The 27,241-nt window shown below is 37.9% G+C and overlaps 1 protein-coding gene across 1 annotated transcript; it reads right to left on the bottom strand.

The window, feature by feature from the left end:
* Positions 1-430: 430 nt before the first annotated feature.
* On the bottom strand, positions 431-27,241 carry LOC133524278 (HEAT repeat-containing protein 6). Its single transcript, XM_061860185.1, has 16 exons — positions 26,967-27,241; positions 26,635-26,883; positions 25,731-25,994; positions 24,506-24,715; positions 23,430-23,714; positions 21,280-21,491; positions 18,621-18,850; positions 17,844-18,163; positions 16,439-16,646; positions 15,385-15,548; positions 8,432-8,554; positions 6,870-6,994; positions 6,167-6,254; positions 4,154-4,378; positions 3,585-3,800; positions 431-1,858 (listed from the first exon to the last, which is right to left on the bottom strand). Exons 1-16 carry the CDS (start codon positions 27,117-27,119, stop codon positions 1,601-1,603), a joined length of 3,330 nt encoding a protein of 1,109 aa, XP_061716169.1. The 5' UTR covers positions 27,120-27,241; the 3' UTR covers positions 431-1,600.

Genomic DNA, 27,241 nt, shown 5'->3' with positions numbered 1-27,241 from the left:
AAATGAAATGTACATATGTACTCAACGTTAAGAGCTCCCGTGGATGGCAAAGGGTTTTAGTCATGGAGACCTGAGTGGAAGAGCCCTTGTGTACCACATGTAAGTTTGTAAGTTGGAAAAAAGCTAAATAAAAGTATTTTACGGTTCATAATAAATAAAAGATTTTCCCGGTATCCTCATCATCACGAAAATGACAGTTCGTGTCATCACGATGACGCGCAGATTTGTCAAATCTAACCTTTAATAACATGACATTACGAGCCAATGCAGGCGTCTTCGTGAATGACACGATCTATACTATATTTAATCCTGAAAACCACTAAGCAGTGGTTTATGTCTGTATCTTATACTCAATCTGTTAATAGTATCTACATGCTGAAAGTCATAAATATTGCAATTAAGTTCTATGTGACGGAGGGAAAATACAATATAGTGAGTAAAGAACATTTATTTAATTAATAAATAACAAATGCTTAACATTAACCGGCCGACGTCCTTTAACAAAACAAATAAAATACTTATATATTCACAATATTACAGCGGCTTATAAATAAAATCCAGCATTGTATTACTTTTACTATAACGTCATAGTGATTGCAGTTCATTTTCAGAAAAGTCATAATTTGAACTTGGACCTATTATGCAATTTGTGACATAGAATATAACTTGTATAGTCTTGATATAAACAATCACAAATAGAAGAAAGAAGACAATCACAAACTAATAAATTAATTACTTATAATATTGATTATCTTATCTAGTGTTCCCTTAAAAAATATTATAATATGCGCGGTGGCTCTTACATCGGAAATAAATTGTAATAATTAATTACCTTTACTGGATATAGGTAAATAATCGAAGCTAGTTAGTAACTATTTTATTTCAAATCAGCCTCATTGAGTATTTATTTTAGGACAACATTGGTTGAACAAGTAAACGCAAAGATCGAGTCTCACTTTTGAATAATATTTAACTACTGTGATTTGGCGCAGTCGTAATGGATCACTATTTCTTAGCATTCAAGAGCAATACTTATTTTTTTATTCTTAATTATAGAAACAAGAAATATAACGTCAGCCCCTTGTTACTATTGCGTGCGAGGGTGTAAGAGACAAAAGAAAACAAAACAGTGAGGACAATCACGCAAAGTTAAATGCATATATGCAGAATCCAGTATTCCAGATAATATATTTGTTTTTACAAGGCAAAAATGACCTTTACGCCTAAGACTGTTAAACCAAAGCCATTGGTTTCTTTTGTGCGTTCGGTCAGCTTCCGGATTAGCCACGTGGCAAAGCAACAATGTCCTATAAAAAACAACTATATCGTGATAGTGTTACGGTTTAAATCTATGTAATAATATGAGCTACACTGTGGTGGTCGATCGTCCTACATTATTTATACCTACGTCCTACATTCGAACCTTAAAACCACTACGATACAGCCGCTTTTTAAACAACATTGTTGCTTTGCCACACGCCCAACGCGGGAGTCGACCGAACGCACAAAAGAAATGACGGTTTTTGTTTAACAGATTAGCGTCTTAGGCGTAAAAATAATTTGAGATAATTTATAGTATATCTGGTTAGACATAATTTTCTCACATATCCCAAATAAATATATCCTGCAACATACTCAACGACTGGGACTGCGTATCGTTGGCGGCTGTCAAATCTACTGTCACGTACTTGGCAGCTTCAAGGATCCTGAGGCAGGAGGAGTTCTCAGGCGGCAGTTTGTGGCAGAGCTGCGTCAGGAGGGACTTCGCGCAGTCGTAGTGGAAGACGAGGGGGTCGAGGATTTCGGGCAAGTCGGTCTGCTTTAGCAGGCAGCAGAGGTGTGCTAGTGTCACGCTGAGCTATAACAATGACATTGCATTAAAGGCAAGTGTTTATGAATAGCCCTGTTAATTGACAAAAGGAGGGCCGGCTCAGATATAGGTAAATATACCTAGTCTGACGCACTTAACGGATCGGCAACAAAGATCAAAATTTAATTCTAAATAAAACTACAAGTTCGTTTTTTGGCTCATAAGTCTAAACCCTTGTCTTGAGGGGTTAAAAAGCGTAAAGCAATTTTAGAATTTTTCAATAGGTATATTAGAAGGAACAACAATACACGATGAAACTACATTTAGTATAAAAGTTTTACCCTGGTTATAATTTCTTAAATTGTAAGTTAGCAGCATTCTCGAGAGAAAATTCGAGTAGCTTAATGAATATAAAATCGCGGTTCATATAAATCATATGACTGTGTTCAGTAATCTCCATACTCTGGGCATTCCCAGAAACCTTGCCACTCGGTACTGTTGAAAGTTTTCCTTTTTCCTATAAGCAATTACTGATAGTAATAACTTTAAGTTGTAAGCAACTGCATGTTTTCCCAAACTCATCGTGTTCAGTTAAAAGTAATTAACTTTTTCCTTTTATTATCTATTTCAAGCGAAATAACGCTTAATTAGTCTACTCATTATTATTGTGTTTACTTGTATTAATTTCGGTCACCTAATTTGGTATACTGTTGCTGTGGGGCAGATAACGAAAGTTGTTGTTATGCTACCTAGTTTTACTTTATTTATGCTGTGGTCTGTAGCCTAGAAAATATATTATTCCGGTGTCGTCCACTCGCCTGCGTAGTTAGACAGAACTCCTCTGGAGTTGCGGGCGTACCTAGGCTACGGAGACTGCTTACCATCAGACGGGCCGTATGCTTGTTTCTCATCGACGTATTACATATTTAAAAAATTACATAATTAAAAAAAGCCTGCTGACTTACATATTTAAAAAAAGTTCACGAGTAATCAGTACCGTTAGTCAAAGTCAATATATTCTTTATTCAAATAGGCCTAGCAACAAACACTTTTAAATCGTCAAATTTTACAAATATCATCTTAATCTAAATATCAGAGCAATTTATTGATGCAGTTATTATTGTTCTCAAAAAAAACATTGAATTATTATAGATGTGGTAAACTTAATAATAAGAATTTCACAAAAGGGTCGTCGTTAGTATTTTCTAATATTTATATATATAATTACTTAATTGAACAATATGATCTAAGCTTAAACTTTTTAATTTTAACAATTATAAAAACTGTCTAAATTATTTTTGAATTCCGGGTTTGAAACATACGTATATTAGTGATGCCTAATTAGAGGGGCGATTGAAACAAGAGATGACAAACGAATTTGTTACATTTGTGAGCAAAGATCTCACTCACTCAGTAACATAAACTCTTGTTGTCGGGGTGTGCAGTGCGACCGCTGTATAGTTCTTGCATTCGCGGATTAGAATGCAAGGGTATGCAAATACTCAGCTCAATAATGGTATATTTGTCACCTGTTGAATTTGATTATCCTTATGCCTATACCAGGTGAAATTCATATTGGCGGCGTACTTCATTGCCGCCATGACGCCTCGCCACACGAGAGGGAACAGTTCGCCATATTGCGCTCTGATGGTCGTGGTCGAGGCGCACAGTGCTACCGCTGAGTTCGCGTTCGCAGTCGCGGTACTTGCAATCACGGATTAGCGTGCAGAGGTTTGAGAAGACTTAGCTATACAAAGGTCTCTTTATGTCTTACCTGTTCAATCAGATTGTCCTTATGCCTGTACTCGGTGAAATCATCCACATTGGCGGCGTTCTCCATAGCCGCCATGACGCCTCGCCACACGAGCGGGAACAGTTCGCCATATTGCGCTCTGGTGGTCGGGGCGCGCAGTGCTACCGCCGCGTTGATGCGCACCTTGAGGTTCTTGCAATCGCGGGTGAGGGAGCAGAGATTTGGGAAGACTTGACTCTGAAATAACGGTAATGTAAATAATTGTTAGCCATATTGTACTTTGGAGTACGTGTCAGGGCCGCTACAGACATAAGACGTTTTTAATGTAACGCTCTCTTAGCTCTAAACTAGGATTTCGAAAAGTTATATTCTAAAGAAATATACTTCTTTCAGTAACAGACCAAGTCACTGAAGTTAACGTATACCCCACGCAATGAAGTTAACAACTAATTAAAATGCTCAAAGGATCGAAAACTGTCAACGTTGCCAGGGTGGTTGACTTACTGATCTCTCCAGTGATGTAGTATTCCGTAGCGAATATATTATAGTGAAAATTTATGTGAAGTATTTAAAATGGGTTGTGTTCTCACCTGCCATCCACTGAAACAAGTAAACAAATCGTCATTCTTCATGGCATTCCCCATCGCGTAGCACGCGTTCCAACGCACCTTCATGTTGCTCACTTTGCACGCGCAGTCCAACAGCTTCCCGATTGCTGCTTCGCATAATACCCTGAATTGCGGATCGCGTTGCAGATTGTTCTGTTTTATTATGCGCAGTATGTTGCCAAGTCCCCGCATTGCACTCATCTTTACCTAAAATATTAGAAAAATAACTAATATACGCAACGGATCAGTTTTCATTACTAAAGCGAAACCTAACACAGATATATCTAAATAATTAAGTAGAATCTTAAGAGGTCATTTACGGTTGATTCATTCGTATAATAAAAATTTATTCTATTTTTTTATTTATTTTATACCAGTATAGCTGCATAGTAGACAGAGTAAGCTACGGATCTATAAACCCGTGATCCGCCCCATACTGATGCATAGATGTGAGGATTGCACATTAACACTCAAAGATTAGAACAGCCTTCTAGTCACAGAACGTAAGGTGTTAAGAAACATTCTGGGACCCGTTAAGAGACGATGGCAGGCAAATGTCGTAATCGAAGAACTCATAGCCGAATCTAAGGTAGATCTCCGTGAGCTCTGCGTCAGTGAAAACTGGCGTGAAGCCGCGCAGGACCGGGTAAAATGGCGTGCTTCTTGTGTTGGAGGCCAAGACTCATTTTGGGTCACTGCGCCAAATAAGTAAGTAAGTATACCAGTGTACAAAATATTCAGGTTCAAAAATAATATGGCCTAATCCAATGCAATCTATGTGTAATAATAAGCTGCCTTATCCGCAATCCATGCCTGTATTATGTACAGTTATTATAAATCTGATATTCCGTGTGGTAGGAACTGAGGTAAAATTTCAAAGAGAATTTCATCTGAGGGGAGACTAGGTCTCATTTGGATTAGTCCGGTTTCCTCGAGACTTTTTCTTTCCCCCTCCACCCAAGAAAAAAAGGAAAACATAAAATGACATTTCGTACATAAATTCCACGAACCTTACGTTTAGTAATTACGATTGGTAATTTGGTACTAACTGGGCTTCGAACCCGCGACCTCAAGTTCGGCAGGTCGTCTAAATCTAACGAAGCGAATGATGTATTGAATTCATTCAAAACAAACGTGGCGTATGTCGTGTGCCGTTAGCTCTTTTTAAAAGATAAGCAGATAGCCTATGATATAACCTTTCACATACTTATAAAATATTCCCTGTTGTTAAAGCTAGAGGTTATCGGGCCAACATTTTAGTGGTAGACTCTTGAAAATCGAACTTGTAACTAAATACGTAGCACAGACCCTTAAGCTATGTTCCTTTACCAATCAGTGACGGAAGCGAATGCGAGAATTAAAAACACGAAAGCGCTGATTTGCCCCAGGTGGCACGTTGCAGTGCCCTGTTTCTAAAATAACGGTGTAAGAACCGACTAAGACTACAGATAAACAACGGGCAACTTGTGCAAAAGAATATTTAGCTCTTAGCGGTCTCTGTAAGCAATAATATAGTGTATGGACCAGTCAAATCCCTCTCACAAACATGTACATACATTTGGGAAAAGCTAAATTAAAGAAGGAAAACTAAATATACTCAGTTTCGTTATCACAAAGTCATAACTATTTACAACCGCATTATCCCGCTTTTAGCCACATAAATGCTTATTTAAATATTCACATTATCTACTGCAAACGTGAGCTGTATTACAACATAATTCGCACGTGTCCATAATCCGTCACCATATAATAATATAACCTGTTCAAAAACAACGTACGTGACAAGAAAATTCAAACTACATACACCGTTCCTACATTCTTTCGTAAACACATTAATTATCCTTACCCTAGAGCGAAAAGGCCGTAAGCGGTAAAAATAACATAACGAAATACGACCTTTGACAAATAATCCATATTAGTTTAGTAATGTGCTGCAAGCTAAAAAGGCTTAAGCGGCACGCATATACTATTGAAATACGTCTTTCTCTCACTAACCTTATCATTATCAGCGGCACACTGTATGCTGACCTCCAGCAAACGCAGCAGGAGTCGGTCGTCGATATCGTCTATCTCCGGATCATCCCTGTAAGTCATTATTCTATGTAAACTTGAACCTTAAACACATATTCGTAGAGTGCATAATACTGTGAAAGGTCGGGGGCCGCAGGCCAACAGAACTTTTGTAATAAGAAAGGTTAGTAAACGTTTTCTTATCCGTCAATGAGATGCGATTAGTTCAGATCAAAGATGTCATATAATATAATAAACGCTATTGAAGCATGTATTAGTTCACATGTGTATATTAATTATAATATACATAATAAAAGTGTAGAAAGTAAGCAATTTCAAATGCGTGTTAATACTCGTATTGTTAAACAAAAGTGACTTTAACTGTTACGACATGACATGAGTTAGTTAATGGGACGAAATAAAAAATATGTAAAAACAATAACATTAGTATTTCAATCAAATATAGCATATTTCCACTGATATTGCTTATGCTCCCAACGAATCCAGCTTTCACGTCACGCACGGTTAAAATGGTGCCCGTGCCCAAAGGTGCCATGCTAGCCGTTCCTATCTACTGTCATCGCATATGACTGATGAGCCTTAATGGGCGTACAAAAGCGATAAAAGTCAAACTAAATCTGTAAGCAAAAATTCGGGTTGACTCTATCAAAAATAACATAGTTCTTACACATTCAAAACGAGTGCGTCGCTCAGGTTTCCTAGCGCCCATGCGCCTTTTGTTCTCACCACCAATGACGACTCGGCTAGAGCACGTAATATGTTCTCCCCGCAGTCGCTAACGAAACCGATATCCTAAAAATCAAAATTCCTATTACACAGGTCTATAAGACGAGTTGGTTCTTTTTTTATACCACGTCGGTGGCAAACAAGCATACGGCCCGCCTGATAGTAAGCAGTCACCGTAGCCTATGAACGCCTGTTGTTGGTAAGGAGTAAGAACTCATTCAAATCAAATAATAAGGATTCGACTCAGTTTGACGCGATTTAGTATCAAGTAAGGCACCCCTGAAAATATACCACGCTAAAGTTTTTTTTTTTCCTCGGGTAGTCCCGGCATATTGCCACGGCTCATGGGAGCCTGGGGTCTGCTGGACAACTAATACCAAGATTTGGCGTAGGCACTAGTTCTTACGAAAGCGACTGCCATCTGACCTTCCAACCCAGAGGGTAAAACTAGGCCTTGTTGGGATTAGTCCGGTTTCCTCACGATGTTTTCCTTCACCGAAAAGCGACTGATCAAATGATATTTCGTACATAAGTTCCGAAAAACTCATTGGTACAAGCCGAGGTTTTGGACCCGCGACCTCCGGATTGCAAGTGCTTCTTCACTATATAAATAAATAAACACAAAACTTGCATAGTCTTCGTAATCGTAGTAAGAAATGGTGAAATACGTAGATGTCAAAGCGTAAAGTCCTTACTTGTAAGTCATAAAACACGAGTAAACAATTGCTCCTCATTTACTCCCAGGAGTAAAGCCTAATGCCCAATAGAAGCAAATCAAGACGAACTAGCGTCATGAACCGTAAATTATGTACTTATATCTCGTAAACAAATTAATTAAAAGAGCGATTGGGTATAACTGCGTACCTATTTGTTATCTATTAATGTCCGTTGTCTGTCAATATTCAAATTGAGCCTTTAAATTGAGTACTTAACTAATTGTTTATTTACATATTTTGATAAGTCAAACAATATTGCAAAAATAAATGGATGTTACACATATGGCCGGATCTGTAAACTATAAGTTTAAAAGAAAGTTTATATAAAATGGTTTTCAGTTTTTATCATAGCCATAACCTTGGACTAATAATAATATTGCACAACCTCATAATAAATGTACTATTATTATGAGGTTGCATATAATCAGTCTAAAGCAGTCACCTCTCTCTGCAGCTGCCTGTACATGGAAACACACATACCTAATACATGAAGATAGAGATAAAAAACAGGCGGCCATTGCCGAAAACTGCAATTTTATTGCCAAAAAAGCGATTTCTTCCAGACAACCTTTAGGTAGTGGGGAAATGAAACTCATAATTTAACTAATTATGAGGTACAAAAAACTAATTAGCAGTAGAGAAAATACCTTTAAAACTTACATCAGAAAGTAATCAAACTTTATGTAGACATCGATCGGGAATATAATGAAGCACTCACTGGACTCTTCTAACTTTGACCGTTATACTGTCCGTATCTTGTTAAAACTTTGAAATGCAATGTACTTACTTCTCTGAGCGTCCGGAACATGACAGTCATAGCGAGGGCGCGCACCGCGGCCGCTCGCACCGCCGTCTCCTCGTCGCTGCACGAACCCACCAGTAGAGTGCAGCATAGTACTTGTAAATGTCGCTGCAATGCAAATGAAGCGTGCAATTTCTGACAGTGTGATATAAACGAACGAGTGAAGTGAAATAATTAAATGCATTAAAATTATCTACAAGAATAAGAGGTCGCTTCTCAAAACAGTAAAAATGTTAAGAGTTTAGAAGACACTAGATAGAAAAAAAATGTATAGTCATGAAATTTGAGATGTCGTTAACTAACTCTTTGCACGCCACGCCTGTCGTGTGCGGCGCATCATTCAGTCAGTTGACGGCTTCGGCGGTCAAAGGCTTAACCAAAATACTTTTCATCACACTTGCTCGAGAAAGATCTTATTTCATGCAGCTGTACTGAAGTTAAGGGCCTATATTATTCCCGCGGGAATTATGGATTGTGAAAAAAGAGCTATGGGAGCTCCTGCTCTAGCTTTTTTTTTATTATGTCACTAATTCATATAAACCAAGTAGCGTAAATGAATTTTACTTTTAAAATAGTGGTGTTAATATTTTAATACGTTTGTTTATGTTTAAAAATATTTAATTTGATTAATTTAATAGCCGTTTAAAATATTTTTACATAATTTTCAATCGTGGTTGAATGTCGAATAGGTCTGTGCCTTTGATGCCTAACCTGTCAACAAATGACAAGTTGGCGGACGAATGTTTGATATGTCACGTTAAGGCGCGGTGTATAGTAAAATGCGCTATTTTTAAATCGATATTTACAGGCTTGTACAAGGATTTCATCGATTATTTTCTAGTATGTATAACTTCAGTCTTTGAACTAGCCGTATGCTTGTCAGAAACACGATGGCTCATCTTTTTCTCGATAGATTTTTGCTTTGAAAATATGCTTAAAACTGTATTTATTTCGATATTTTAGAAGTACTATGATGAATATCAATATGAAATTTACTTCATTCAATAGCTTTTAAGTAACTCTAACATTTTGCTTGTCAGTTTATCGATGCGTTAAATTTTTCATTCATAATTATGAATTCAACATTTTGTCTACTAAACGTTACCCTGCGCGGCAATACCGTCAGTACGCCAGTACGCCCGTGACCACTGTCAGCGTCGGGCCTGTGCTAGTTTAGCGGACGTTACATAAAATGGATAATCATACTATAAATACACAAATATGTTATACACACAATGTTTTCATCACTCTTACGAAGAAAAACTAATTTTTAAGCTAATTGATTCTTAAATACGGTGACATTTCAGACATCCATCCGTCATATTATCTTTTTTGACAAGTTTTACACGCGCACCTGTCCGGCATACAGCCACGATTAACCAAATGATGAAATGGTGCCTTGCACCCGAGTTAAACACTCTACTTTTCATTTTTAATACGAGGAAGGTAAAATACATGTACATTTTAAAAAACACTGCTAAGTATAAAATTCAGTAGTACTTATTTCGTGAGGGGTACCTACTTTTAACTATCAATTTAGGTAAAATAATATTTTAAATGGCTATTACAGTAATAATCAAATTGAATACCTATTTTTAAACGTAAACAAATAAAATTAATCCGCTTGTTTAATTTATATTAGTCATTATATTGGAACAGCTTCATTTTTAACACATACAGGATGCAGGAGATATACTGGATTTAAATATGTGGGATTTAAATAGTGCTTAGTGAAAGGTACCATTTCACGTTTTTGTGGAAGTGCTCAAATGGCTGTAATAGTTTATGTTATAAGTGTTGAATTTGTTTGGTATTTCTGGTTTATTAACTTTCATATGGTATACACTTAAGACTTTATTTACAACATTTATCAACTATTTTATTTTGTAAGGTGAGCAGGAGTGATATTTACCCTTCAAATTCCATTCAAAATTTTGCAAGTACTCGGTTTGGAAGTTCGTATATATTTGTACCTCTCGCCAATATTTTTATTTCACTGGTTAATTATTCTGTAAATTCAAGAATGTCACTAAATTCCATTTTTGATAATGTTAAACATAAAGTCCTTTGTAAAAGTTTGGTATAATACTTTTATACCATGCTATTTCTGTTTTGTTTGAAATGAAAACTGGTGACATTTTATTTCTTTTTTCAAGTATAAATTTCGATGACACTCTGCCGTCAATTTCAGGTCTTAGCCAATTTTACCTTCTTCTTTAAAACCTTGGACCTTGTTATGTGATATGCTTTTACTATTTTTTCTGCCAATACAAAATATAAGTGGAAAAATCGATCGAAAGTTTCGCAAAATATATTTTCTTCATTTTTACATTAGGGTGCTTATGTGTAATATGTATATATTAAAATAGTTTATTTTGAAATGAATCACTAGTCAAGGCCTATAGTATATCCCTTCAAGTGGCAGAAGCCAAAACGTAAAAAGTAGTCACGTGGCGGGCCCCATCGGGTGTTCAGCGCGGATTTAGAGAATATTACAAATTCAACTATTTAAGCTTATCTATGTATAAAAGTATATATTGAAGCATATATCGTCAGAATAAGCACTAAATACGCTATTCGAATAGAACAATTAAATTATTGTCTTCTTCTTCTTGGTCCCTCAATGCTGAGGATCGTGACATCATGTCCTTCTGTTGAAGTTGTCCTTGTTGTTGTTAAATTATTGTAATGTTTATGCATTTCGCTACATGCACCTAACTAATCAAACCTAGCAACAGTGACAGTTTTCCAGTTTCCTTATTAAAAATGACTACCACCACAAAACAAAGTTATGATTGGAGGTAATTGTTAATTAATTTTCTACGTAGGGCTTAAAATTCAAAGGTTAAGTCATAAAAAGTGCCCGTGAGGAAACGGAATTTTTTTAACCACGTATTCCTGAGGTCATAAGAAGAATTTCATGTACAAGTTTAAGTCAATTTCGCAAAAAAAAAATTGTTTTTTTTTTTTTTTTTACTTTTTGTATGTTTTTAAACATATTAAGTTCATGTTCTTGGAAAATTTATGGATTAATACAAATTGGTACATTTTTTTTTCGTAAAAATTAGTCTATTCAAATGGTACCTTGTGACTTTGATATCTGTCAAGAAGGTAGTCTAGACTAGGTCCCAAAGTGGCGACTGGCGACATAGCCATCAAAAAGGCGTTATGCACTAAAACACAACGAAAAATATTTTTTTTAATTGGTATTAACTCTGAAACTAGGCGAATTAAAAAAGTTTATATGACATTTTTGCCTCTAAATACGATCCGGAATATACTGTTAAAATCTTTCCGTTTTCTCGAGGGTACCGTGTATTTACAAAATAACCTCTTTAAAAATCAAGACAGAACTCGACCTAGGCGTTCGATCCCGGATGAACGGTCCTTAGCAACCAAGCGTTAACAAGCGTGTGTATGTATGTTTTCCTTGTCTAACTTGCTAGCTACTTTTGGGCGCTAGAAGAGCGTAAATATACTTCAAAGCCTTTAATTTTGCCACTAAATATGGCAACACCTCACTAACCACCCTCTGTTGGCCGACAGCTTTCTGGCTATCGCATCGACCCGTGAGTGGTGGGCCACCACTTGAAGGGATAAATAACATAGTTGACGATAAAATAATTTTGTTCATCGGAAAGTTTTGTATGTTAATTAACTTTACGGAACAGGTCTTAACTGTACTTCTTTCCAAAGGAAAATAATACTCACTGAGACAATTCTAACAACCTCAAACGCAATTTGGTTGCGATATTTTGACACAGAGTTCCAATGGCCACCTCCTCTCTCATGCATCAGATCAGCTCGATGGTACCATAATATTTCATTGTCACCCTACTTACATATGTATGCAGATTTTCAACTTCATCTGAAACCTCAGTGGGTCAAATATAGGTTGTAATATTTGATTACAGACAGAGTCGACAGACAACAGACTGATTCTTTATTAGACATTAATTAAAGTCAGTCAATTATACTCATTACTATACAGGATGATTCAGGAGACGTGAGCAGGATCAAGCCTGCATATTCGGTAAATTATCAGCAACTGTTTCGTACCAGTATTTGTGTGATTAACGTTAATTAAATTTTTACTGTTAAAAAAAAAGAGTTTTATTTTATTAACGATATTTATGGTCACCCTCTTTGTTTTATCCATAATAAGTGACAAATTGAATGTCATCGGAGTGTGGTTACTTTTATAAAATCGTATCTCACTCAAGTGTGACATTTTATTTTCTTCATAATCAAAGTGCTGTCATAACGGTTAAAGAGGTTTAATCTTTGTTAATTAAGTGTTGTAGGGTGTCCATGATTGTAGATAATCAAATTTGTCCTTAAGAAAAAGTTAAATAACAGATAAAAAGCGTGATTGTTTTACTTAAATATGATGGTGAACGTTTCATTAACATTTACTGATTGTGTAGGCTTAGTCCAGCTCACGTCTCATGAATCACCCTGTATAACTTCGAAGTAGTAGTAGTAGTATAAGTGCATTTTTGCCATTATAAACTTTAAATAATAAATAGCAGTTTTCTCGACTTTTGCATTTAAAATTTATAATCGTCTTCATTGTCGTCAATTCAAAAAATAATATAGAAATAGTCGTTACAGTTAGAGTCATGGTTCTTTTTTGAGAAGATAGCATAATTTATCTACTTTTTGGAGCTACATATGCTTGTGCATACCTTATGCTTATGTTTTCAGTTATCTCAATACCAGCAAAAACATGCTACCTTTTTACGTTCACTTCCACAAATTACTTAGCTTTGCTAGTATTCTTCCTTTTTTCACTACTTGCCCGATATTCTATTGCATTTTTAAGGTCAACTAAGTTTTGAATAGGTATCTATATATGATTTAAAGCAGACAGTTGTAGCTTTTGTCTGAATTAGTAAGTAATATTATTTCGACACAAAACGATTTGGTATCATTTTACTAGGTTCTCAATTTGCCGCGGTATACTCTAGTATTATATATAATTATCAAATTTTTAATTTCATTAAGTTAAAATCATAATCAATATAAATTTCCGGAAAAGATCCCAGAACTAACAAACCAGAATACGGATGGCGTCAGAATAAGGACGTAGGCTTGCTACGAGCGCGGCGCGCGGGGCGCCCGCCTGCCTGCTTTACCACTTCGTCTGCTTCACCCCCTCAAAAACCTAAAATCTGTCTATAAGAGCGCCTTAAGAAAAACTCCGCTTATAATTTAGTTTCTTCACAAGTTTGATGAAAAACATTGTATGTAACTCCGGAGGTAAGAATATTGCAAACTCGGGTGTTTAATTAGCACCCTCCACCCTCACTTCCAAAATTTCACTTACCCCCCTCGTTGCACGATATAATATAATATTAGCTCTATCAAATCTAATGCTGTTGGCCACGACGAGGTTAGTAGACTTATGTTAATTTGCATCTTGGAATTTATTCTCCCAATGTTATAAACTTCTCACTGTCAATTGGGGTTTTTCCGTCCTTGTAGCGTAAAGCACATATTATTCCTTTACCAAAAGGTTCTAACCCCAGTACACTAAAAGATTTTCGTCCCATCTCTATTCTCCCTTTTTTTTGTCTAAAGTCTTGGAAGCTATTGTACACAAACAACTAGAGTTATCTGCTCATATCTACTCCAACCATGTCCTCACTCTATTTCAATCAGGTTTTCGTCCAGGCCACAGCACTACCACGGCATTGCTTATTAAGATCGTTGAAGATGTGAGGTTGGCTATGGAGTCAACGCAGCTGACGGTTTTGGTCTTGATTGACTTTTCAAACGCATTTAATACAGTTAATCACGACCTCTTGTTGGCTATGTTGAATCACTTGAATATCACGTCATCAACGGCTGAATGGTTCGCTTCATATCTTCCAGATCGACGTCAGATGGTTCGCGTTGACAGTTACTCATTTTCCGACTGATGTGACCTCACTTCTGGTGTTCCGCAGGGCGGCATACTATCTCCACTTCTTTTTTCCATTTACATTAACTTGATTGCGCCTCACATTGCATGCTCCTACCATCTTTACGTCGATGAGTTGTACACCCATAGTAGTATTAACGATCTGGATAGTGCTATAGCGAAAATCAACGCGGACTTGAATCGCATCTCTGCTTGGTCCCATTGTTTCGGCATTTCCGTAAATCCATTCAAATGCCAGGCTATTGTGCTAGGAAGTCCCCGCTTACTCTCCATGGCCGACCTTACTCACTTGCCTCCTGTTGTGTACGAGGATACTCCTGTACCACTGGCATCATAGATAAGGAACCTGGGGTTGATTCTTGACAGCGGCCTAACGTGGGAACCGCAGGTGTCTGACGTATGTCGCCGGGTCACTATCACACATCAGATTTATTTTCGGACTCCGTACGCCGTCGACTTAACTGGCTCCCTGTTCGTGAACGTAGATCGTTGCGAATTCTGTGCACACTATATTCTGTTTTATTCGATCCGACAGCACCCGACTATCTCAGATCCAAATTTCATTTTATAACTGCCCGAACAGGTTGCACCCTTCGCGAGTCCCGTAGTCTCAAGCTTACTGTTCCTTGTCATCGTACTGGCTTTGGAATGATCTCCCACTCAACATCAGACAGGATCAAACCAAGCACTTTCTCGACAAGCTCACTGGTTAATTGTCCATCGTAGTCATAGTCTTTTTTTGCACTGGGTACATAGATTAATATATATGTACGAAATTATAGTATATTTATGTAAGTTTATTACCGTTAGTATATATTATTTATCGCTATATTGCTTGTTTTAAGTTACTTATTCTGTTTTTTTTTTGTTTAATGCCTGCTACTGTTTCTGTTTAGCCTGATGGTTGGCTGGTAGAGAATGCCTTTAGGCATTAAGTCCGCTATTTGTACTTTATTTGTTATATTGTGCAATAAAGTTTAAATAAATAAATATATTTGAAACTTAAACATACCGGTAACTCCTTAAACGACCGCTCGCCTATATTAGCAATGCAGTCGCACACCGTCGCCTTGCACTGGGGATTATCGTGGCATTGCAGCACGGTTGACAGCGGCGTTAGTAGTTTCTGCCACATGTACACACATTGGCTCACGGGCGGAGATTCGTTTGTTTGTTCTGTAACAAAATAATAGCCATAAGAAATACAAAGACCCGTAAAGTAGTACAAAATATTTCAACCAATAATTTCACTGAAGTAGATGACGCCATTAGTTTTGTGTTGACTGGGTTGTCAATTGGTTTTTTTTACGATATAGGAGACAAATTATAGGGCAGTCGAATTGTGTGATCGTAAAAGCGATTACCGTCGCCCATGGACAACCGCAACACCAGAGAGGTTGTTAGCTTTGCCGTGCTTTAAGATGAGAGTACGCTCATTTCTTGAAGGTTAACTTCCTATCGGTTCTTAGATATCGCAGGCGACAGTTAATTGAACAGTTTAGCTGAGCGAGGCAGGAAGTTCCTGGACAAACACACACTTGAGGACTGCCAACCATCTAAGTGGTGACGAGTGGTGGAATGGAAGAAGCGGCGGGCTACATTAACGCTAAACTACTAGCCATAGAGAATCGGCTATTTTAGCTGTCAAAATTGCAGCTTTATTATCATTGCAGTCATTATTTTTATTCTATGGTTATTTTTCGTCTATGCATCTAATAAAGTAGTATATCAGATATTGGGTTTTTTTACCACGCCGTTAGAAAACAAGCGTGCGGCCCGCCTGATAGTAAAAATTTCGAAGGTGTCACAAGCGCTTTGCCGCGTTTAGAAGCACATACACAAATTTTTTGGAGGTGGCTGTTGCAAGTTCCGTAGGTGGTGAAACGCTGTAACTGAGACTTGGAGAGGTGATTGCTGGGATAAGCGGTTACTGTGGCCAATGATTCTATGCACCTGCTTCTGCCTTTCTGACCTTAGAAACCAGTATCTACTTTTTAGAACACAATATCGTAGTCCGCAGAGATAACCTCCACGAGTATATCATCAGATATAATTTAAACACTTACCTAGTTTCTGTATAGCATCCCCAATAACGCTAACGGTTTTCGCTGCATGTAACGTGACATCCTGATGCTCATGTTGCAACATCTCGAACAGAACGTCCGCCAACAGTATCAAGTGCGGCTGTAGCAAGTCTCGTAGGTGGTGGAACGCTATGGCTGAGAGGACTTGGAGAGATTCTAGTATCACAGGGATCGCTGAGGGCTTACATTTCTGGAAATCAATAGGTGTACTTAACACTTCGATTACCGAGAACCCGCCTGGTAGGCACTCGTAATGTTTGCTCATATGCCGGCTAAGCCCGCCAGGCGGGCTGTACCTATAAACCTACACGCCACGCCAAAGAGCTCGCTGGCGGGCACACATTGCATCTCCGCTACCACAGGGCTGACACTAACAGAAAGGTACTAGGTTTAATACTTCTGATTATTATGTGGTCAAAAAGTAGGTACAGTTGATTTTTAAACAGGCAGTGTGTTTTTTACTTCTTCTTTATTAAAATTCTTAACAGTTAGTTACATTGAATTGCATACACAGGTAATGTATCAATAGGAGTTAGAGTTTTCGTAAACCGTAAAACCTAATTTGTGTCTACGAATATTTAGTAACTATAGGTATACACCTATTTCAGGAGTACCCATAGGAGAATTTGTAAAACAACATTCGGAGAAAATAAACCAAGAAATTCAGTTGAATTTAGTTGAAATTCAGTTGAAGTAACAAGTTTCTAACTTCTAAGCGACAGTTCTCAGTAAAAGACAATAGGATTGCAGTCATAAAACAGCACTGCAATGCACCTGCATGGAAGCAAAACGTAACAAGGAAGCATTTTGATAAAACGGGCGGCATAAACAGATGAGACAGTAGATTTAATTTTATTCACGTATGCGACAGTTACCCACCTAGCGGGCACGCGGCGTGCAGCATTGCGTTGCACGTCGTAGCCCGCCTGGCGAATTCCGTCGGTTTCTGGGGTATCGTTCAAAATGTTGCCCGGTTGCGAAAGTGTTAAGTATAATATTTGTAAGCCTAATATATAAGTCTAGCAACTGAGTGAGAAGCGAACGATAGCCGAATGACCCAATCGTAATCTTCAAATTTCAAGTCTCTTTATGTATACCTTATATCATTATATGTCGATATTGGCGTGACAGATATACCGAAACTTAGGTCATGGTAAAACTACAAGATTTTTTTTAAAAGAGCAGTGACAGTTTCATGTTTTTCAACGTTTTATTTTAATTCGCGGGTCTCCAATGTGTGGCCCTTACTTTTGGCCCGCTGAAAATAAAAGCGAGAGAGCCAAAAACCACAAAACTCGGCCACAAAACGGCAGTGGGATAGCCGAGAGCCTAACCGTGACCCTTGGGACAGAGTTTGGAGACCCTTGTTTCAATTTAAAATACTTACAATGACTTCACTATCCTTGAAACTCCAACCCATATTCCTAAAACATATGTCTAAAATCCAACTTTTGAAATAATGTGTATTTTCCTCTTCACTTATTTTTTCTATACATGTTTGTTCCACAGCAGTAAACATTTCGTCATCAGAATATCCTTCTTCAAAGTCATCACATTCTTCATTGTTATCACTCTCTTTATAAATTTGATTAACAGGCTTTGTTGGAGCTGTGTCTTTTTCTATACATTTTAGTACCTCATCTACTTTGGGGTCAATAGAAAGAACGCATCCCATGGTGATTAGAGCTCCGACTTGCACTGTTACGTCTGAAACAATCACGAATTTTCTAAATAAACGCCCGTCGCTAACCCGAACGCTACGGAACGTGCACTGCGAGCGTACACGCTCGCGCTCGTCGCTTGCGCCGACCGCCATACATTCAATCCAATTCAATCAATTCAATGCATTTATTTGTCGAAAAGCAGTGTTACAAACAGGTGTTACATACAGATAATTAAGTGCTCCACTTTTGGCCATATTATGAGGCATACAAATATTTAACGTGAGTGGACGACTATCGTGCGCGGCGCGTCTTCATAAACCTTGTCGGAATGCACGAAGGTTGATATTGGGTCACTTCACTGAAGTATAGCGTACTTATTTTTACTATCGCTAGTGTTACGTGGTCGAGCACATTAAATTGTAATCTATTTGGATTCTATTGAGTTTTTGTTTTGGACTAAATGTGCCGTATGAATTTTATGTATAAAATTTTTAATTTACCCTTGTGCACCAGGAATTTCCTCGACGCTCTAACCAGCTCACTCACAAGTCCTGCCCTCATCTTATAGTACGGCGTCGCCTGCAACAGCGCCGCGCAGCATTTAAGTGCGACTAGTATGACCGCGTGGCTTCGCTCGCTGTCCAAAATGCATGTTAACACTCTGTGCATACAGTCGATCATGTAGCCGAGTGATACGGAGAACGGGATGAAGGAGGCGTTGTCTTTTTTGCTAGAAGCAATGAGAATTGAGTATAGAGGCGAATTGTGGTAAATGTTATTGTAAACTAAACTTACTGTTATCTTTCGACACAGGACTAAAACTCTTAGAATGACATATGACTATTTGACCCATGTTCTTTCACTGATACGTGTTAATTATCAAAAGGTGTCGCCATCTACTCGAGTATAGGCTAAAGGTATATCGCCAGCTATTCGAGCATACATTTTTTTTATTCTTCGAGGCACGTTTTCTTCCTTAGAATTTATTTATCTTATACCAAATGGCGTTGTATTCACAATACTAAGAAATTGATAGCTGTCGTTGTAAGGTGTGGTACGTTATGGGGTAACAATTTGTACCAAGCTATCATTTAACAATCCGGCCAAACGTGCGGCACCATACAGCACCAATAACTTCAACAACTGTACATTAAAGTATATTTCGTACAACTACACTATAGTTCGTTTTATATGATTCTATAAAGCATGTACACAATAACCTGTGACTTAGTTAACCGGCCAATGAGATATGATTGTGTCGAAGTCTAGTCAAAAGTCCCACCTTTTTCGCTTAATATGAGGACGAGATTTGCTTGTATCTTTATACGAATAACCTGTCAAAGCGTCCTTATGGCAAGCGACAAAGTGGGCTTTTTGCTTGGAAACGACACATATGAACTTACAACATTTGTACCCATGGGATTAAGTCATTTTCTAAATGACAGTCACGATGTTTGCCATTTACTACATTATTTGAAGATCCATATGTAATAGACTAAAACATAATATAAACCAGACCACCAAGCAGATAACATGCCTATGTATTATTAAACCAACAAGTAACATTCCTAACTTCAGCCTGCGACAAATAAAAAGTAAAATAAAATAAAAATATAAAACAAAAAAAAGCAAAGCAGCGCCACTAACTCGCTCAGCACGCTTGCCCTTATTATTCGTAGGGTCAGTGATCGCACGGGTTATTCCCACTAGTTACCACCAAGATGTTACAAGTGGTAACTACTGGGAATTTTTTTCCCACCTTGCACCAGTGGTAGCTATTTTGATTGCTTTTTCCCAATAGTTACCGTTCCGTTCCGTTCAGTGACTACACCAGCCAACAACCTCCCTCCAGACAAACCTGTTCCGAACTAGGACGTTTATCCGGGCCTACTCGTGTACTCCTTCCATCATCTGCCGCCCCGGCATGCTCAACTGGCCCACCTGCCCGAGACACCGGTGAGCCAATAATACAGGTGGGGAGTGTGGGGCTGCTGCAGTCAAGGATAGGAGTTGACGGGAATAGAAGAACCAGACCGAATACTAGCATCGTGCCCAGTGTAAGGAAGATAGATAAATACTAGTGTAAATAAATACGAAGGGATGTTGACTGCGATTTGAGTTGCGTTAATTGCACCGAGGTTGGTAATTCTCACGTGGATTGTTCAATCACTAGTCCCTCATTCTCGTCCGACTCGGAGTTAGCGACAATCGGTGCCCTTTCATAGTTTTCGTAAGTTCCTGTTCGGATTAGACCAATCCGGTTGTTTATATGTATATTTTTTCCGCTTGTTGTTGTACATCTTCAGCAATAGTGCCTAATTTCGGTGGTGTGAATTTTTCTCACATATATGATGCCTTTTTCTCTTAACTCTGTCCCAAATAGTCCCGAGGCGCGTTGTATATGTAGGTCGAATACCTCTACACGTTATTACACTTGCCCATAACACTACACAATACTAATTAATCAGACACCACAGAAGACCAGTATGTAACTAATTTAACACACTAACAGCGAAATTTACTACTACCTATTGGTTAGGCTAGAACGCCTGTAACATATACCTCAGTTTTATTTTATGGTATTATTTTCTTCAGGTGCATTCCAGGAGTTGCGGCAATCCTTGACTTCTAAGTAGCGTACCATACCGTAATTATTGTCCATCACCGCTCCATTCAGTATACAAGCAAATTCCGTTTAATCGGATAACTCAAGTGTCTTGCGTTGCGCTACAATCCTGTCGTATGTTATCCCGAAATCATTAGACGATTTCAGCATAAGATGTCGATAGACAGTTCAACCACGCTGGGATTAGTTGCTCAGCGGACGCACAAAACTAGGTTTTAACAGTGCGCAACACAAACACTTCTGGCATAAGAAAACCACAAAACCGACAAAATTTTGCTAGAGTTCAATACTATTGAAAACAGTATAATTAGTATAGTATAAATTTGGTGTCGGTTTATGATTGAATAAGAGTTATCACTTTAACTCGGTGGTAACTGAGTACCACTTTAACTAGTGGTAGTGGTAGGTAGTGGTAGTGGTAGTAACAACTTGGTGGTAACTAGTGAGAATAACCCGACCGTACAGTTAACTAAGGTCTTACCAGAGTCTATTTCGGTCAAATTGTCTATGTATTAAACCAACAGGTAACATACCTAGCTTCAGCCTGCGACAAGTACATCCTAGGCCCGGAAAGCAGCGCCAATATCACGCTTAGCACGCTCGCCCTGTTATTAGATGTGGGGTCAGTGATCGCACAGTAGGCCAGGGTCTTCCTAGCAGCGTCTGTCGCGGTCCAGTTGTCGACTTCTGGTGAGTCAGGTAGGAGGGCCCACCAGTATCCGAACATGTCTCGCTTTTCGGTTACCTGAAATGACAAGTTTCAACTTGTTAAAGTTACATATACATAAATTACACACACACATAATTACAGTTACATAAAGTACAAATTCAAGGTGCAGGGAAGAAACTCAAAGGATTGTAACCCCTAGAACCAGTACAATTGTATCATGCGCAAGTCGCGCAACTTACACTTCTGGTCTCTGTATAACTGGATTCATTAGATAGACACCCGCGTATTTTATTACGCAATGATCCCGCGATTATTGATAAATTCTATAAAAACCAAATTTTTGTACCAATTTTGGACCTTCATGTTCAATTATAAATTGAGGCATTTTATTTGTGATTTCCAAGTTTTACTCATTTTACTTTTTACATAGCTATAATGTTTCTGTAGGCGCTACCATTTTTCACCTTAACTATTTCATTTTTAAGCAAAAACGCTTCTTCTTCTTCTTCTTTGTTAGGGGCTATGTAAAGCTCTACAGCCTAAATATCACTGCGACCATTCCTGATCTATTGTGATCGCCACCTATTACAACTCTCGATGCAAACCTGCAACTTCAAACAGCTGCAGGATCCCCTTGATCTCGAGAGACCTTAACTCCTCCGGACGTAATATGTGTCTGCCCAGGATTGAGTCACGAGTGCGCATTAGGCCAGGGCACTCTGCGAGGATGTGCAAAGGCGTCTCCTCTGCCTCCATGCAGAGTCTGCACCGCCCCAAGTGACGTTTCCCCATAGTGAGCATGTGCTTATTTAGGCCGCAGTGCCCAGTAAGCACCCTTACAAAGTTGCGCAGTTGGTTCCTAGACAGCGGTAAGGCATTTGAGGCCGCCTTTTTGCTGAAGGCCTTGATAAGCGCCTTAGAATGATTCAAGCCTGTAGTTTCTCTCCAGAGCTGAATGGTTTTGTAGTGACAGTAGGTCTTTAGGGTGAGCCGCGTTAGGCTTTTGGGGATACCACAAAAAGGCTCAGGACTGAAGTTCTTCCCCTTAGCCCCTGCTCGCGCGAGTTCGTCGGCCTTTTCGTTTCCTGCGATACCCGCATGCCCCGAGACCCAACGTAGAACAACCTTGTTCCTGGCTCCAAGGTTGTTCAGTAGCTGCCTGCAGTTCTCGACCAGCCTTGATGTGGTAACATCAGAGGCTAGGGCCAAGAGTGCCGCCTGGCTATCTGAATGGATATCGATCGTATTTTTGCCGAAAGCAAAAACGCTACGGTACAATTATTTTTATTACGCCAGGAAGAATAAATTTAAATTTAAAAAAAATCTGTAACAAACGGGGTATAAGAATCTCGCAGTCTTGCGACGTGAGCCTACCGCACTAAGTTTCCATAGTTTGGTTGGTAGAGCTGTGGGCTTGTATTTCAAGGCTGCAAATCCGAATCTAGCCTGAAGCGGTATAATTATCCGGTATTCAAAAAAATATATAGACTAAGTACTAAAGTAAGTACTAAAAATATGTACTACTAAGTATAGTAAACCAATTTTTGAATAAGCAGATACGTCTGCGAGCGTTAATCCAAATTTTATATTAAAGGAAAAAATGGATAAAGTTACGCTTCCGGCAGGACTCGAACCCGCACCCTCCACAATCCGTGCGTTGCTCTTAACCAATTCAACGTTCAAAGTTTTTATTTTACTGGCATCATGGTCAGGTACAATGTGATGAACTTAAAATAACATGGATTAACACAATTCACCATTTTTAGTGGCATGCAAATTAAAATACAAATAAAAAAGTGGCATGCAAATTGAATCATACATAAGGGAAAGACTGGAAAGATTTGCGAGGTGCTGGTAGGGTTACGTAGCTCAATTAGTTAAGAGCAACGCACGGATTGCGGAGGTTACGGGTTCAAGTCCTGCCGGAAGGCTAACTTTTTCCATTTTTTCCTTTAATATATATATATTTTTAAGTATACTTAGTACTAAAATTTTATTTCAATAAAAACTTACCCTTATTAAAACTAATAAGAGATTAGCAGCACTCTGTCTCACTCTAGACTTCAAAGCAACCAACTTAGCTTCTCTACTGCTCTCAACATCTGAAGCGTCAGAATCGCTGGTCAGCACCCAGTAGTTCCTGCCTTTCTGAGGCTCCAAGTAGTTTTGACTAACCGGTCTGTATGTTGAAATGTTTTCAAAACTGTCCACCTCTCTCATTAAACTCTTTTCTGATACCGGTATTTCCTTTTTCAAACTTTCAATTGCATTGTTTCTCTGCCTTCTCAGTTTTTGTTTCTGCAGTGAAATGAGAAAATTATTTAACCAAACTAAATTATAAGACTATTAGACCCCGAACTATGTTCAAAGACCGTGTGGTCTTAATTTTATATTCTATCTAGAGTCAGACCAAGATAAGTTGGCAGCGATTTTGATAGCCCAGCCTGTGCAAGTGTTAAGTAAATGTCATAATTTCATAGAAGTTTGACGTTTAAATTAACACTTGCATTATCTAGGCTGCCAAAATCACTGCCAACTTATCTTGGTCTGACTCTAGAAGTTTCTGAATTCTAATATATAATTCTAAATTTCAGAACAATATTTCTAGAAGTTAAAAGTGAAGTCATGCATTTTGACTTTATATTTGACGAGATATATTTATTATACTATAATCTTCTACAAGACTAGTTACTCAGGACCTTTTTTGAGTCCTAAAAACACAAAGGTGTAACCATTGAAATATATCTAAGGACGGGTCTTAGGGGCAATAAGAATGGGGCCAGTACAGTGGTGTCACCCACACGACTTATAGCCAATCGTGCTATCTAACACCACAACCTGATTGGTTGATGTGTTCGCATCACGCGCACACTAGTTGCGTTAGACTGCACGATTGGCTCGAATTCGTGAGTGACACCACTGAACTAGCACCATTCTTAGTGAACGTAAGGCCCTGCCTTGGATAATATATGTCAATGGGTGTAACTTTCAAATAGCTATGCAAAATATGTTTGTGACTAGAATCTGCCTACAGATGCAACCTCTATGGGTCTGAAACAGAAAAAAAGACATTAAAAATTTATTCATACCTTACCACCTTTTGAGTTCCGATTTGTAGTATTAGGTACAGCTGCGATGGTTTGTTGTGCTGGCATTATCTTCTCAGGTTTCAGACCCTGAACCACAAGACCATAGACAAGGAAGTAGCGAGAAATACCCATAAGTTCTGGTAGTGGAATACATACATTCTGATCATTGAAATAGATTTGAGACAGCACTCTTAATGCAGTAACAACCACCTAAAAATATTTATAAAATGTAGGCAAATATAATACTCCAATTTAACATCACAATTTACTACATAAATTTAATAAAATAAATGTGTCACATTCATGAAAATTTTAACTCTTAGGCTTTGTCATGTCTTTTTAACACATTCACTGCCAGACAAAAAAAGGCGCACTACCCCAGAAACCGGCGGTCTATAGCTGCGTACAAAACAACCCGCCTAGCGGGTTGTCCGGCAACAAAACAATCTGAACAAAGTTCACAAGCTTCCACCAGGTGGGTTCCCGGCAGTGAATGTGTTAAATGATTATGACACATCTTTACTATTATCATTTAGCAGCCCTCCATACAAGAAAAATTTACAGTTGAATTTGAATCAATGGTATTAGAAAATAGAGTTGAATTTGTCTCATTTTAAACTCCAAGAACCAAGACAAAAGCAACTCTGTTCCTTTTAAATAATATTTAAATTTCATTGGAGGTAATTTATAAGTATGCTGGGGAAAAGACTATCGGATAAAAAAGATTAGAATCCATAAAGAAGCTCACCAAAACAAAAGATGTCACAAAAATAATAACAAAGTTAAAATGGAAATGGTCAGGACATACAATTAGAGGAAAAGAAAAATGGTTGAAATTGATAATGAACTGGTTCACAGGCCATAAGAAAAGGAAAAGAGGTAGACCATTTAGAAGATGGTTGGACGACATCATAGCAGGATGCTTCCATGGATGAGAGTTGCCAAGGATAGAGAGGAATGGAGAAGGTTGGAGGAGGCCTTTTGCCAATAAGTGGCACACAGACAGGGATAAAATATGCAAGAACTGTAGAAAAAATTCAATTTACTTTACTGTCGGAAATAAACGATTATTATTATTATTATTAATTTGTACAAGTATTAGGACATTGATCCCCAAGAGGTTATGGCGACATACCAAATGCCATATGTCAGTGGTTAAAGATTAATCAACAACCAAATAAGTAGCTAATAATCTGTAACTTCTCAAAATAAGGAAAAAACTTACTTTACAATACTGATATTCATCTTGCCCTTTTGTTATTCTCAACAAAAAGTTAACAACTAGTTCTGATACTTGTTCCTTTAAGTCAGAGCTCAAAATTGGTTGTTCAGATGTCTTGTTTTCATCTGGCACAGAAGTTATGGAACACATGCATTTTAAGGCACTGAGGCAGAGGTGTAATCTGTTTTGTGTTATGGTCAGGCTACATTTACTTGTGTCTAGAAATCTATTTAAAACTCCTTGGCTGCCTATAAATTCTTCTGAAAACTGAAAATACATGCAATTCAAATAATTGATGGAAAGTCACTCATAAAAACATTTTCAGTGCATATGGTGCTACTTTAATGCACTATTATGGTATTTAGCACTTAACATGCCTTTGTAAGAAATTTACACATGTAAATAGGTAATTTGCAATATGTTCAATTCAAAATACTCCTTTCGGTCGTGTTCTTCAACTTATCACCACTTGTTGCAAATTTCCTACGTACACTACACTTTTACTGTAATGTACTGCACTATAACAGTACATATGTTGCTACATTCCCGCACTAGAGTGAGAATGAGCACAGTGCAGGAATCAGCACTTTGCGAGCCTATGTTGAAAGTTTAAATATCCATTTGTAATGTAAAACGTTGTGTGATACACATGCGAGAATAGGTAATTCGCAACTAGTGGTGTTAAATTAAAACACAATCAAAGGGAATGTTTTAAATGGACACATGTTGCAAATTTCCTACTTTCCGCACTTGTATCATAAAAATAACTATTAGTTAAGTAATGTGATTCTATTTTGACAACAGAAACTACTTATACAACTTTTTGTGCATACAGCATTTGTGCACACGGCATTGAAAAAGAAACTGTACACATCATACTACATGCAACTATTAAATGTTTACATACCTTTTGACCCGCAGCAGGATTTAACTGAATAATACACTGAATGTTGTGAAGTAAATCAGGTATAACCATGTTAGAGCATTTCTTGAAACAATGAATATGCCAAAATAACACTTTTTGTACATAATCTGAGTCCAATTGCAGGATTTGTTTTGTAATAATACTATTAATTAGATGTGATGTTTTTGCAGTTAAAACTCCATCAGTAGGTATGATATTCGAGCATAGTGCTGTTATTAACGTCAGTGCATCCTAAAAAGTTCAAATAATGTCAGAATTCAACATTGAATTAGTCATACAAAATTTTGGTTCTGATTTACCTGTAGAACTCTTACCTGCTTTTTAACAAACAACTCTGCTTTATAAGGTTTTGCATTAAGCTCATCGATAAGCAAGTTTATTCTCTCTCTATCGTATACTTTCTTGTAGAGAAGATTACACAGTTCACCGGTAATGACCGAAAAGTTACGGGGTAAATTTGTGCCCATTATAATTCGTGTTTTACAAGCCAACTCATACAGTAAATGTTTAGAAGTAAATTAAGCAATGAAGTTTTAAGGATAATAATTGCTTTTTTGCAATTATTTATATAGGTAACTCTAAGTTTCAT

The sequence above is a fragment of the Cydia pomonella genome, chromosome 13 (assembly GCF_033807575.1).
Source record: "Cydia pomonella isolate Wapato2018A chromosome 13, ilCydPomo1, whole genome shotgun sequence".
Lineage (NCBI taxonomy): Eukaryota > Metazoa > Arthropoda > Insecta > Lepidoptera > Tortricidae > Cydia > Cydia pomonella.
Note: the sequence above shows the minus strand (reverse complement) of the source record. Positions and strands in the feature narration are given on the sequence as shown.